Source organism: Dysidea avara, chromosome 10 (assembly GCF_963678975.1).
Source record: "Dysidea avara chromosome 10, odDysAvar1.4, whole genome shotgun sequence".
Taxonomy (NCBI): Eukaryota; Metazoa; Porifera; class Demospongiae; order Dictyoceratida; family Dysideidae; genus Dysidea; species Dysidea avara.
In genome coordinates, this window is record NC_089281.1 from 7,481,802 (window position 1) to 7,495,591 (window position 13,790).

Sequence of the window (13,790 nt, forward strand, 5' to 3'; positions counted from 1 at the left end):
ATACAGTATATATATTATGGTAAATAACTGACACTATAGAGTTTCCACACATAATGAGGGTTAATTAAGGAATTTCAATCTGTGAACAGTACCATCTGTCACAGAAAAAGCATTGCATGTACAGTATTATGCACAGAATATACACACTTTACATGTTCAATTCACTAAAAGCATAGCTCATAGCAATTGTTCATAGTTACTCATGATCAATCTTTACAATACCGTACAACTTTCATAATTTGTTTCACAAGCTTCCATATTATCTCTTGTGCTCAACACTTTCCTATAACACATCAATGTCAATACACTATACACATAGACACAATATGTGTACCTTTCCCACACTTGTCTACATGGTACCAGCCACATAGACTGTACCCTGTAGTCCACTATTAATATAAGTTCCATTGTGACACATGAGAACTATACACACATCAGCCTCTTCTTTGCAAGTGTGAGTAAAGTCTACAAGTCAACAATAAAATGATTCATGAAGGAGTTCGTGCACATACATCCACAAAGAAAAATCTGCAACTGTCCCTTACATAACCACATGTGTACTCTAACTAAACAGCAGTGGTGGATACAGGGGGTTGCAAAGGTTTCAGCTGAAACCCCTTCTGAAAATAGCACGTGCCCCTAATTTATTATGACCTTTTGTGTGGGTGATAAAATCACCATGAGTTATACTTAGTATATTATATTAGGACTTTTTTTTTTGGCCTTCGACTTCCTCTGAAAATTTCCAGATCTGCCACTGGACAGGTTAGGTGCCCACCAATTACTGGCATAGTTTAGAGCATAATGTGTTGAAACATTTACAATAATACCAGTATACTAGGGCAGAATAATGACATATAAAAGGTGTAAGGAAAAGACTAACTTACTCTAATACAACAGTCAACAACTCTAATAGAGTACACTAATTAACTACTATGTAGTGCTAAGCAATATCACAATATTATACCTATCTCGATATTTACATAATAGTTATATATCGAAATACAGGGTTCTACAGAATTTAGTAATCCAAAAGGTCTTGTGTTGTAGCATCCGAGTGAAGCGAGGGTGCTACTACAGGGCTTAAGGGTTTCTAAATTTCGTGGAATCCTGTGTTTTGATTATATTTTAGCATCAGGAAGCTGCCATTATTTTAGTTAATACACACATTTCATGTGGTTATTCAACTTTCCATCCTCCATAGAGCTAAAGTCATCACAATTCCTCCAACAATTTTATCCATCTTAAAAAGCACCTATAATAGCAACTTCCAGCTGGAACCCCTAATATAGCGTATACTAAAATTAAACTTGCTAAATGAATAATGTTAAGAGATTTGATAAGTCTTCTTTAATAAAAATTTACTAGTGTATGTGTACGGACCAGTTTCCTTAACAATTGTAGTTGTTGTACAGGTAGTATGTTCACATATGAAGCAAAGTCATTAACTGTCATTAACACAACCACATGTACACTAAACAGGTTAGACACCCACCAGTTATACTGGCATAGTTTTGAGCATAAGAACATTAAGCAGATAACTAGCATGTATGGGTAGGATAATTATGCCATTCTATAAGACCAGTCAAAGTTACTGTCTCATCTGTCGCTTCTCTCAATATTGATAAAGGAAGGTGGTCATATTTCATTATTGAATGGAAGTACCCAAAATCACAGCAACAGCAGGCTATCTGTCACTGCAAGGATCATCAAGCCTTCTTAAAGCTTATGACCTCGAGCACAAAGAAACGTTTTCATAGCTCAAATTGAAGGCTAGTCTATCTCAATATCAAAATGCTTACGCATGTGATTGATTATAGCAATAATGAATTTTGAGGTGGCAGAGTGGAAAGTGATCCGGGCAGGTGATGAGAAAACTTTTAACCTAATCAGTTGTGTATAGAAGATACGTCACAGAAAGAAACAGACATGAACAGTCAACAACTCTAATAGAGTAGTCACATTTATACATGACTGTTTATTAGGGTAGTGGCATATTAATACATAAAGAAGCCAGTTTAATAATAAAAAGCTGACAAGCCCAAAACTATGAAAGTGTAAACAGTACCAGTGGTACTGCTGCCGAGATCAAGGACTGAGGGGTTTAAAGGTCAACTCTGCCTGTTCCAAATACTGAGCAGTAGTTGCGCTTTCCCTTTCTCAAACTTCAGAACCTTGATAACCTGACAACACACACAGCATGCACATCAGCTCACATGCTACGGGAAGTCATATGAAAATAACAGACTAACCACTGTGTAGTTAGTACAATACCATAAAGGGAAATATTATCTTGTATCCTGTTCTGTGTGGGACATCATACAGTACAGTAGTACTGTATATTAGGGATCATGCAGTTTTGGGCTTTCTTACCCAAATATAAAATATATCACCCTAAAACCAGCCTTAAATTTCCTTCATAACAGCTTGCCAGTATTGGTTAGGCATAGCCAAGCCCAAAAATGCCTTCAAGAGTGATCCCAAACCCTTTCAACAAGTTTCTACGGAATTTAAAAATTTTCTATTTAACAGAATTTTATTCTGACTAACTAACTTACTGATGCCTTCGGCTAAGCATAACTTGACAATGGATAAGGCCATAGGCTTGATTTTTTCACTGTTCAATGTCGCTTCGTCCCGAGACATGCCTTTTCGCCAATCGTAGTATGTGCAATGCACGTATCATTTGTCCTCCTTTGTGTTCCAGTTCTTTTCGCTGACAACGCAAGGTGTCAATTTGCGATAGCGCGATACAACCTCCCTCTGGCTGTGTCATGTTTTTTTGCTTACATTTTCTGTAGTGACTGGATTCATTGCAGAGAAGTTTCTTGTACTGTTCTTCATTTGTACTGCTGTGTAAAGAGCACAAACGAAGCATAATGGCCACCTCACTTTTCAGTGTGTAATTGATTATTGGGGCACGCATTTAGACACAAAAATATTTTATGGATTCCTGGTGCCATTCTTTCTTTTAATGTGGTACACGAGGATTCAGTAGTCATAATTGTGCTATTAAAAGGTAGTAGAAGGAAATTTAAGCTGGATTAGGGATCAAAAAACAAAAAAGCAGGGAAACAAGGGAACAGCTGAAAGTGGTGAAACAAGGGGGATTGCCTATACGTGCAGATATACTAGTGGACATGAAATAAGACTGAAGAGTAAGGATTAGATATCCACAGGTATATGCAACCTCCCTTGTTTCACAACTTTCAGCTGTTCAATTGTTTCCCTGCTTTTTGTTTTTTGATTCCTAATCCAGCTTAAAATTGCTAATTTTTCCTTCTACTTGTAAAGGGGGCACATTACTAATTTTTATGGCTTCACATACAAAATCTGTTTTCATTGATCTGTGCTTGCTTTCCATCCACTTTTGCATCAGATGTGTTTGTGGTAATTAAAAATCACCATCTCCTATTAGAAGTACTGACTTTAAGACTCAGTTTAGTATTTTAGATCTAAAGAACGAAAATTCTACATATTTTGGATCTTGTAGTTTTAATTCTATGCTTCTTAAACTTTGTCATCTGTTACCTAAGTGTGTTTGTAACTTTTGAAGTACTTTATCAAATAAGCTATTGAACTCTCTAAATTTTCTATGAAAAACAGTAATCTCCTCTTTTGAAGCCATAATAGTCATTCCTAAAAAAATCTGTTTCCATACTTTTAAAGATAATGTTATTACAAGCCACTACAAGAATTCTTGGAGAGTTTCACAATTAGCTGTAGGAGAATCAATTTTAGTGCTAAAATTACAGTGTTTTGTAACTACGCCATAATTTGTACATACTTCAGAGGATTTCACTCAGATTTGCACTAAACATAAGTTCAATCTTTCAAGTAAAACATGTGTTATTCATCACATAATTTAAATCACGGAAGTCATAGGACATAGTTACTTACTCCCTTACGGGGCAAGCGACTACATCCTATGGCTTCCATGGTCACCACAAAAATTCATTTTGTTGCATCACACAATTACATTCATGTAACAATAATATGGCTATATATGCTGTGTGTTACAATGCATGGCTTTGTAATAAGAAGCAATTAATTGTTGTTAAGTAAGTAACAGTAAAGAAGACAGTTATACAAGTGAGTAGAACAGTGAAAGAGCTTTGTTCAAGAGGATTTGTGTAATTCACGCAAATTTTTTGCAAAAGGATAACTTGTGGTTTTAGTATGGTATCCTAAATAGTGAGTAGAGCACTTCTGTGTCAGGTTTCTTTAGTAAACTAGTGAGTAAGACCTCTGTATTTGTGCTGGCTTGTGTAATACATGTAGGCATAGTAACTAGTGGTATAAAAAAACGGCTTCTGTTGCTGTAGCAAATAGCACACGCGATGTCTCACAACTTCACAGGTGCCTTGCAAAGTTTAATGGTTAATAGCGCCGTTGTGTTACAAGCTATCTATCCTTCATTACTAACTAGTACCTCGTACTAGCATACAGTGTTGTGATAGTGGCTTAACTTAAAGTTCCCTTTGTTGCTAGTTGATGCCAAATCATGATTTTGAAGGCACAATTATCTCGCAACACTTGACAAATAAAGACCCCATGTACCTGAATTTATAGCTGCAAGTAAAGAACACTTTGCTCTTTCATGTACAATCTAAGTTTTATTGTGCCATAACTGTAGTTTGTGGAGAATGCGTATGATAAAAATTTGAATGACATCCAATACACCGTAACCTTAAGTAATAAAATGTATTATAGTGTAATATGATGACAGATTTTTGCTATTGAATTTGTCACCTTTCCAATTGATCAAGTCCAGTTTGCCATTGAATTCATCACATTTACAGTAGAATTCGTCACTTTTGCAATTGAATTCATTGCTTTGACAATTGAATTTGACATGTTTGCAGTAGAATTAGGCACTATTGCATTAGAATCTGTCATGTTTTCAGGAAATTTTGTCACAACTAATCAGTGAGCACCTCGGCTGAAATAATTATTGATTAACAAGAACTTGTAGCACTTAGTTGCATTCAGTACTTAATTTGCATGCTTGATAAGGATTCCTACCACTGTAGTTCATTATTAGTGGACATTACACTGTGAGGTGCGCACCCGAATTTTACACAATATAGATATCCTTATAGAAACACTTAATACAGACGTGGATGTATGCCAACAACAACTTACTGAAAGAACTTTGCTCTACCTTGGCCCATAGACGAACAATCAATATTACAATACTAGTGGTACCTGTGCAAAATGCGCATGATACTAAGACAATTGTTATGTCCTATTGTATCATTACATACCAACAAAGACGTGATTACGCATAGCTACTGATGTGCACGCATAATTTCCTCAATTGTGTGTGGCACTAACATCTAATTATAATGTTGGTGGCCTTGTGCACTGGAATTTCTGCACATCTGTGCAGTACTCATGCAGAACACAGTTCACATGAAGGTGGCGTATCAAGATGTGTCCCATTACAATCATGCACATACATGAAAAAGATTAGTTTTGAGTGGCAGGGATGTACTCAACTTCATTTTGACGGTGATGTTGCATGAACTAACAAAGTGTCTGAGTGTGGTATGAGGATCTGTTTACCGATAGTTGGTGCATCACCACAATGAGCTATGTTCTAATTCAACTTGCTTTTGTCACATACATTTTGTATATTTATGTAGTCAATTTGAGTAACTGAATTGTAGTTTCATTTCTACATCATAGTCACGGTATTGTGATGTTTACTTATTGCATGACCAAGTGTGTATGCAGTACAGTATTGAGTATGGGTATTCAAGTTTATCAGCTGTACTGAGCAAGGTCAACACAACCATGTGGATTTGGATAGAGAAGAGTTGTCTTTTGTTGCTTTCTGAATCAAGGTGCATTACCTAGATGAATCCTTCATATGAAGAGTGTTTAATCTAGAGAGGTTGAGAGAGAGATTGACTGATTGAAAATTGATTGTTGGTAGAGAGGTTGTGTGTGTTCTATTAGGGTAGATATCGCGATGTATGTTCTATTAAGGTAGTTCAACGGAGATAAAGTAATAGAGCTTCCAGAAGTTTCAGCTGTCCCTGTGGAGTTACCAAGGAGTGAAAACATGTCTTGTGTCTCCCTACACATTGAAGACTGCAACAGTAACTTCATGATGTTGTTGTTTAAAAAGTTAATGGCCTCGATTTTCCGTTTCTCATTCTGTCGTCCACAGGAGGAGAGAAACATCTGGTGTAAGCTGGGATGGGGAAGGCTGGTAACACGATAAAGGTCTCCAGAAAGTTTTGGACACATTCGTGTCTTCCTCCGGTAGCTACGGTAGTTTAAAGGATATTTCCCGTAGTTTAACGAATCGCCACCAATTCCGGATCAAAAGATTTGCTTCAAATTTTAGATTTGAATGGTACCGATCTGATTGGAATCCGACCAAGAACGACAGGGCAGTGCCGGAAAAGAGTTAGAGAATTATTATATAGATTACTATTTCAAAGATGACTGTTATATTAGAGTATTTTGATAACTTTAGCAGCAGGCATTTGCCTCTTATCACCAGTAGCATCACATATTAAAATTGTGTTTATGATGCAATATAATGGCCTATTATTGGTGAAAACCGCCACAATATCAATATCATGATATTATCATTCCACCAACACGTAAACGGTATTTTCTATAAGTGGTATTATAAACTTTGTTCATCCAGAACAACCAATAAAATAAATAAATAAATAAATGTGACAGGATCTGCGAAAAGGGGACTTACAGCCTTTCCAAATTTCCGAATTTGACGAGTCATACCTCATCATGTGTTTAACCTATTGTCTTAAAATTGCATCCAAGAATAGTGTTCAGTTAGGAGTGTAAGGTGACCAAATTTCAGGCTGGTACTCACAAGTCAAGTTATGGATTGCCAAGTACATGGAATTTGAAAGGCTGTAAACCCCTTTTTTGCAGATTCGGTCACAAATACTATTATCTTAATTAAATACAGTGCCTCAACAAGTGTGCAAATACAACATATTATTCCTTGAGGGGATTTGACCTAGTTCCTTAAATTCTCCCATTCATTTTATTTATTATCACAAGGGAATCACTACAAAAGACAAGCGTATACACAGTACTGTCCAAATACAAAACACAACCAACACTACACAAAAACAACACATACAATACAAAACAAGTTAACAGCAATAACAAAATAATTATAAACTACACTTGCATGGTAGAATCAAAGACAGCTTTCAAATCCCAATACACTGATTAGTACTTTGTTCCAAACAAAACAAACATGTACAAAGTAGAGTATCGATTGTAGAAGATGGCGGTATAAGAGTAAGATAATGGCTACGTGTAGGCATAGTATTATGTTGGGGAAAGGAATATGGAACCAGTAGGACGAATGACCTGAAGAACACACAAACTGATAAATAGTCCTGCCTGACACACAAGGAAGGTAACTTCTGATGACACACATCATGGGAAACAGACCAAGAATGGTCCTAGCAGCTACCACAAGCTCACCTGCAACATGTCTTTGAATAAATTCACATCTTTCACAGTATGTGGAGACCAAACCACACAAACATACTTCATTAGCAACTAACAATAGCTTTGTATGCTCTACCGCATAAGCAGAAATTTTGGCGAGCAGAATATTTGGTGTTTGCTTAATAATTTGTATTTGGCAAGAGTTTAATTTGACAAAATGCAACATGGAGTCCCGCGTGCGAGCCCACGTGGTAGCAAATTGTATAGTTGATGTATGTACTGACGTTTACTTTGTTGGCCCGCATACTGGAGAGAGTTTCATGTGAGACGGAGAATCCATCAAAAGGAAACGAAGTGATTGGGAACATTCTCCATACCAAGTAGCTAGTTACGATCTGGCTCCGCTGCGTGTTTCTCGAGGTGTATCTTTATTTGGCGAAATAATATAGGACCTCCTTAGTCTCGCGTGGCCAGACCCTTTTTTTTCTTCCTGCGGACCACGCGGTCAACCGCAAGAAAAAAAGGGTCTGGCCACACGAGATTAGGACCTCCTTAATCTGTGATATTTATACAGACAATCATAGAATTGTTTGATTAACTGCTGGCTGACCTCCAGTAGTACATCAATCTAGATACACCACCTTGATCTTTCGCCTGTTCAATCAGTTAAAATATTAGAAACACTAATGGCGAGGTTTTAATTTGGTGATTTTGTGAGCGTCTGCCAATTCGCCAATTTTAATTCCACGCCAAAAATTCTGCTCATACGGTATATATTTGGTGTCTGAATCACCCAAACATGGTACATTGCAAAACATTGAAAACTCTGGTGGCCCGTGAATAAACAATCTGACACTTAGTAAACCACTCAATTTGTCATTTATACACATCCCCAGGTATTTTACAACGTTAGTCTACTGGACTGGAAGGTAATTATTAAAGTAAGTAAAGTAAATGGCTTCCTCTTGTTATAACACTGAAATTTCTGGGGATTCAAATTAAGCTTCCATCATTAAGACCATGATGTCAGCAGTGATCACCTAAAAGCTATAAGTAAAGGGTATAGTCACTAGGGTGCAACAATATATCAATATATTGCAATATTTTCTATCACAATACAATACAATATGTGTGATGAAACATATCGATATACTGCGTATTGCTGTGTTACAATATATTGCATAATATTGCAGGGTTGTAATGGGCTGTGGCTTGTGGATATTTAGCTTATTCGGCTGTCACCCTCCTGGAGGGTGGGCATCAAAGCCACCAGAATGTAACTGTTGATGTTTTAGAAGCCACATATCCTAAACAAACAGTACTGGTTGTAGTACTGCCTACTTGTACTGTAACACCTATTTAATAACTGTTGGCCATTATAAGCAGCTTTTGACTGGTAGGTGTACACCACATGACACTAACACTATCTGCTGTTATCTTATGAAGCTTAAATCCATGAGTTATTACACAAGTATAGCACTTCAACATAACCAAAGGCCCTAATCCAAATATTGCAATACAGCAATATTTTTTAAGGCAGTACGCAATATGGTATTTACCCGTATTGTTGCATCCCTAATAGTCACTACCAATACATGTAGTTCATCTGTGATTGGGATCAAAATCAAGTGATCAAAGGTTAAATTTGGACTGAATCGAGAAGTACTAGAAAGTGGCAATCAAGCCAGTTCAAAACAAAATGATGGTTTACAAAAATATGTGTAAACCGTAAAACAGCAATCAAGGTCTTATCTCAGATGAAATCAAGTTATCAAGGTACATTTTCATCAACAACAAAAAATTGATCCCAGTATTTATTCTACAGGGCTATTGGTAGTGACTAGCTACTCTTTGATCAAATGATTACATGGGGATTGGTGACAGGTAGGTTTGGCTTTGGTTCGAAGTTGAGAGGTCAACAAACACGCGTGCACACTTACAGCAGGTGAAATGAATCAAGTCATAAATGTGAAGTATTACAAGTTACTTTAAGTAATCCAAAACCCACAAGCTATTTCCTGTACAATAATCAACTAAGAATGGTTAGTCATGCAAAATACCTTGGTGTGATATTGGACTCTAAGATGAACTTTAACAAACATATTACCACTATTTGCAGAAAAGCTAATAGTGTATTGGCGCTTCTTAAGCGTAATCTATATCATTGTAATTCTCAAATACGAAGCCAAGCCTATTTCTTGTATGTGAGACCAATACTAGAATACGCATCAACAGTTTGGGCACCATATACTAAGACTAACATTGAGAAGCTTGAAAGTGTTCAGCGACGTGCTGCCAGATTTGTGGTGTCTGATTATGATTTTTCAAATAGTGTTACCAGTATCCTGAATGAGCTTAAATGGTGTAGCTTGGAGGTTAGAAGACAAGTAAGTAGACTGATGATGTTTTATAAGATATTGCAAGGTTCTGTCGCACTAGAACTACCCTATGAGATATCTCTCATCGACACTGTTACTAGAGGGCACAATAGAAGATATCAAACACCTTTTTCAAGAATTGATATACACAAATTCAGTTTCTTCCCAGCTACTGTCAGATTGTGGAATAGTTCACCTGACTCAGTTGTTAATTTGGATTCCTTTGAAGCATTCCGTAGATCTGCTACTGATTTCTCAGTCTTAAACAAATTATAATTTATAATTCTTTTTATACTTAATTAACTACTTAACTTAACTACATACTATATTGCACGTATACTCTTTCAGAGTCCTGCAATTATTATAATAATACAGGTTTTTGCAATTGAATTCGGCAACTTTGCAATTGAATTCGTCCCGTTTGCAATTGAGTTCGTCGCTTTTGCAATTGAATTCGTCCCGTTTGCAATTGAATTCGTCCCGTTTGCAATTGAATTCGTCGGTTTTGCAATTGAATTCGTCCCGTTTGCAATTGAATTCGTCGCTTTTGCAATTGAATTCGTCGCTTTTGCAGTTAAATTCGTCCATAACAAGAATGGCAGCTGGAGCAAACATGAAAACATGATGTAGCAGCTGCTACAAGAACTTGTTCAAGTACAACAGTAGTAAACAACTCTTTATAAGGCAATAATTCTTCCTCTACAGCCTCTCCAACAACATTCCAAACTCTACTACGCCATTCGCGATGGGTGTGGTCACTCGCGAGCAAGCTAATTAACTTGTCAGACAGCTATCAACTTCGCGTACTACCAGCTTCAATTACCTTCTAGTGTCTCAAGTGTAACTCTCCAAGGCATAAATAGTTCATCTCTTAATGAACGGGTTGGTTTCTTGGAGCCGTTTTGTTTATGACGAATTGTAATGCAAACGCGACGAATTCTATTGCAAAACCGACTAATTCAACTGCAAAAGCGACGAATTCAATTGCAAAACCGACGAATTCAATTGCAAACGGGACGAATTCAATTGCAATACCGACGAATTCAATTGCAACACCGACGAATTCAATTGCAAACGGGACGAATTCAATTGCAAAGGCGACGAATTCAATTGCAAAAACCTGTAATAAGTCTTTGCATCTTAATGATTTCATTGTTGCAAGTACGGTCATAAAAAGGGTGGCTCTTCTGGGAGAAGTACTCCAACACGTTCTGCTGGTTGAGAACAGGGATCCATGCGCTATTACTACAATTGACTATCACTTGGCTCCATATATTACGAGAATTTTGTTTACTATTCTATTTAATACCCACAGCTATACTTAGAATACATGTTTTAAGTCTCGTGCGAGACTAAAGCCACGCCCCTCCGTGGTGGTTGTACGATTCGGTGAAAGCGCAGCAGCGAAACGATCAGGAAATTATTGAACTGGTGCTCTCTTCTTTTTTTTGTAGCGGTTTTTTCGTAGTTGATTTTTGTACCAGAAGTCGCGCGGTATGGCTGCTAAGGAAGTATTAAAGAAGGCAACGCTCAACCTAAGTTGTCCAGTCTGTTACCAGGTATTCAAGAACCCCAAGTATCTTCCGTGTTATCATTCCTATTGTGAAGAGTGTCTGGAGAAGATGGTGAAACAATCCAAGATCACGTGCCCAGAGTGCAGAATGGAAGTCATAGTTCCTGCAGGGGGAGTGAAGGAGTTGGCAAGCAATTTCCTCATCAATCGTCTCGTGGATGAACTGATTCTGAAGCGTAAAGTGGAGGGTGAAGAAGAAGTGAGGTGTGATAATTGTGATGAAGATGATCCCGTGGTGACCTTCTGTCCTGACTGTGGCTTGTTTTTTTGTCACGTATGTAATGAGACCCACAAACGTGCCAAGGCCTCTCGTGATCATGACATAGTTCCTTTAACTGAAATGAAATCCAAACAAGACATTGTGATACAGCCTAAAGCTAAAGCTCCAATGTGCAAGAAACATGATATAGAGTTGTTATTCTACTGTGAGACATGTGAGGAGCTGGTATGTATGTATTGTACAGTGAAGGATCATGCTGGACATGAACATGACACTGTGAAGCTAATGGCTAGTAAACACCGCAATGAGTTGAAGGATTTGACTGCTCCAGTTGAAGAAATGATCACAGATCTTTCTCAAGCTCATGACAACATTGAAAAGATGAGGAAAATGATAATACAACGAGGTGAACAAGTGGATAATGAGATAGACCAGCATTACAATGAACTGGTTAAAAGGTTGATGGAACAGAAAGAACAAACAAAACAACAAGCACATAACGCAGTGTCCCAGAAAGATAAAGCAATGATGAAACAACTACAAGAAGTAGAGCACGCACAAGCAGAAGTGTTGAGTATGAAGGAACTGAAGGGTGTTGTGGAGAAGAGTTCTGACCAAGAAGCATTGTCTGCAAAGAAGCAAGTGATTGATCGCATGCAACAACTAACCACCAAGTACAAGAAACTGAACACTCAACCTGTACAATCAGCCACAATGGAGTTTGTGTCTACCAAACAACCTCTTCCACAATTTGGTCAACTATTCACCCACGTCGATCCAGCTGTGTCTGAAATAGTCAATCTGCCAAATAACATTCTTGTTGGTGAAAAGGTAGAATTTACTATCATCACAAAATATCATAATGGCCATCACTGTTCCAGATGTGGTAGTCAAGTTTCTGTACAGTTAGAGTCCAATAGTGGAGAAGTGACAGCTGTACAAGTCAGGGATAATAATGATGGTAGTTATGTGGCTTCATTTGCAACTCGAACTGTTGGAAAAGTGAAAGTATCAGTTTCTGCTAATGGACAGCAAATCAAGGGAAGCCCCTACACTGTTAATGTCACACCTCCATCTGATTACACTAAAGTGACCAAACCCAGTAAAATAGTGAACAATGGTGGTAGCATGGGTCAGCCTTGGGGTCTTGCGTGTGGTAAGAATGGTGTTTTGGCAGTAGCTGACAACACTAATCACTGTGTGTATGTGTTTGATGGTCAGGATAATCTGATTAAGAAGATTGGTAGCCATGGTAGTGGCATTGGTCAATTCAATGACCCATGTGGGATTACATTTGACTGTAATGATCACTTGTATGTGGCTGATCGGCTTAACCACAGGGTACAGAAGTTTGATGTCAGTGGTAACTACATGTTCCAATATGGTGGTGGTAAGGGATCTCAAGATGGTCAACTGAATGGTCCACGTGGTGTGACAGTACATGATGGTAGATTGTATGTTGCTGATCGTGAGAATTGTCGTATTTCAGTGTTCCAGATTGATGGTCCATTTTGCTGTATTATTGGTAAAGGAAACGTTAGTTGGCCTTATGATGTAGCAGTTAATGTGAACAATCAGTTGCTTGTTGCTGACATGGACAGTGATTGTGTTCACACCTTTACGCTAGATGGTCGCTACATAACAAAGCTTGGTACACGAGGAAGTGGTGTGGGTCAGTTATTGAATCCAGTTGGTCTTCTTGTTGACTTGAATGGCTTCATCTTCATAGCAGAGTATAATAATCATCGTGTGTCAGTCTTCAACAAAGATGGCAAGTACATACATCACTTTGGGTCTCGTGGAAGAAATGATGGTCAGTTTCAATGTTGTACTGGAGTAGCCATCAGTCCTGATCACAAGATTTATGTTTCTGACTATAATGGTAAAAGAGTCCAAATCTTTTTAGTCAACTAATCACAATATTGGAGACATTTTCATACACACCAGTACATACAATAGTTATAATATGATTATTAGTTTGTGTAGAGAATTTTGTAGTTATGTTATATACACTATTGTATGGGAATATATTTTTTGGGATTGAAAAATATTCAATACTACATAGCTATAGCTGGAAATCTTCAAGGAACAAAACTTTCACAAATTTCACAATTGCAAGTAATGGTAGCTTCATCAAAATATAATTGTGAAGTGCTTGAAGTTACAC

The 13,790-nt window shown here is 37.5% G+C and overlaps 1 protein-coding gene and 1 long non-coding RNA gene across 2 annotated transcripts; one reads left to right on the forward strand and one right to left on the reverse strand.

Moving 5' to 3' along the window:
• Positions 1-54: 54 nt before the first annotated feature.
• LOC136236293 (uncharacterized) lies at positions 55-8,181 on the reverse strand. Its single transcript, XR_010692062.1, has 3 exons — positions 8,063-8,181; positions 335-465; positions 55-283 (listed from the first exon to the last, which is right to left on the reverse strand). It is a non-coding gene; the product is annotated as an uncharacterized lncRNA (long non-coding RNA).
• Positions 8,182-11,159: 2,978 nt separating this feature from the next.
• Positions 11,160-13,703, forward strand: LOC136236290 (E3 ubiquitin-protein ligase TRIM71-like). Its single transcript, XM_066026430.1, has one exon. It carries the CDS (start codon positions 11,327-11,329, stop codon positions 13,535-13,537), a length of 2,211 nt encoding a protein of 736 aa, XP_065882502.1. The 5' UTR covers positions 11,160-11,326; the 3' UTR covers positions 13,538-13,703.
• The last annotated feature ends 87 nt before the right edge of the window (positions 13,704-13,790 follow it).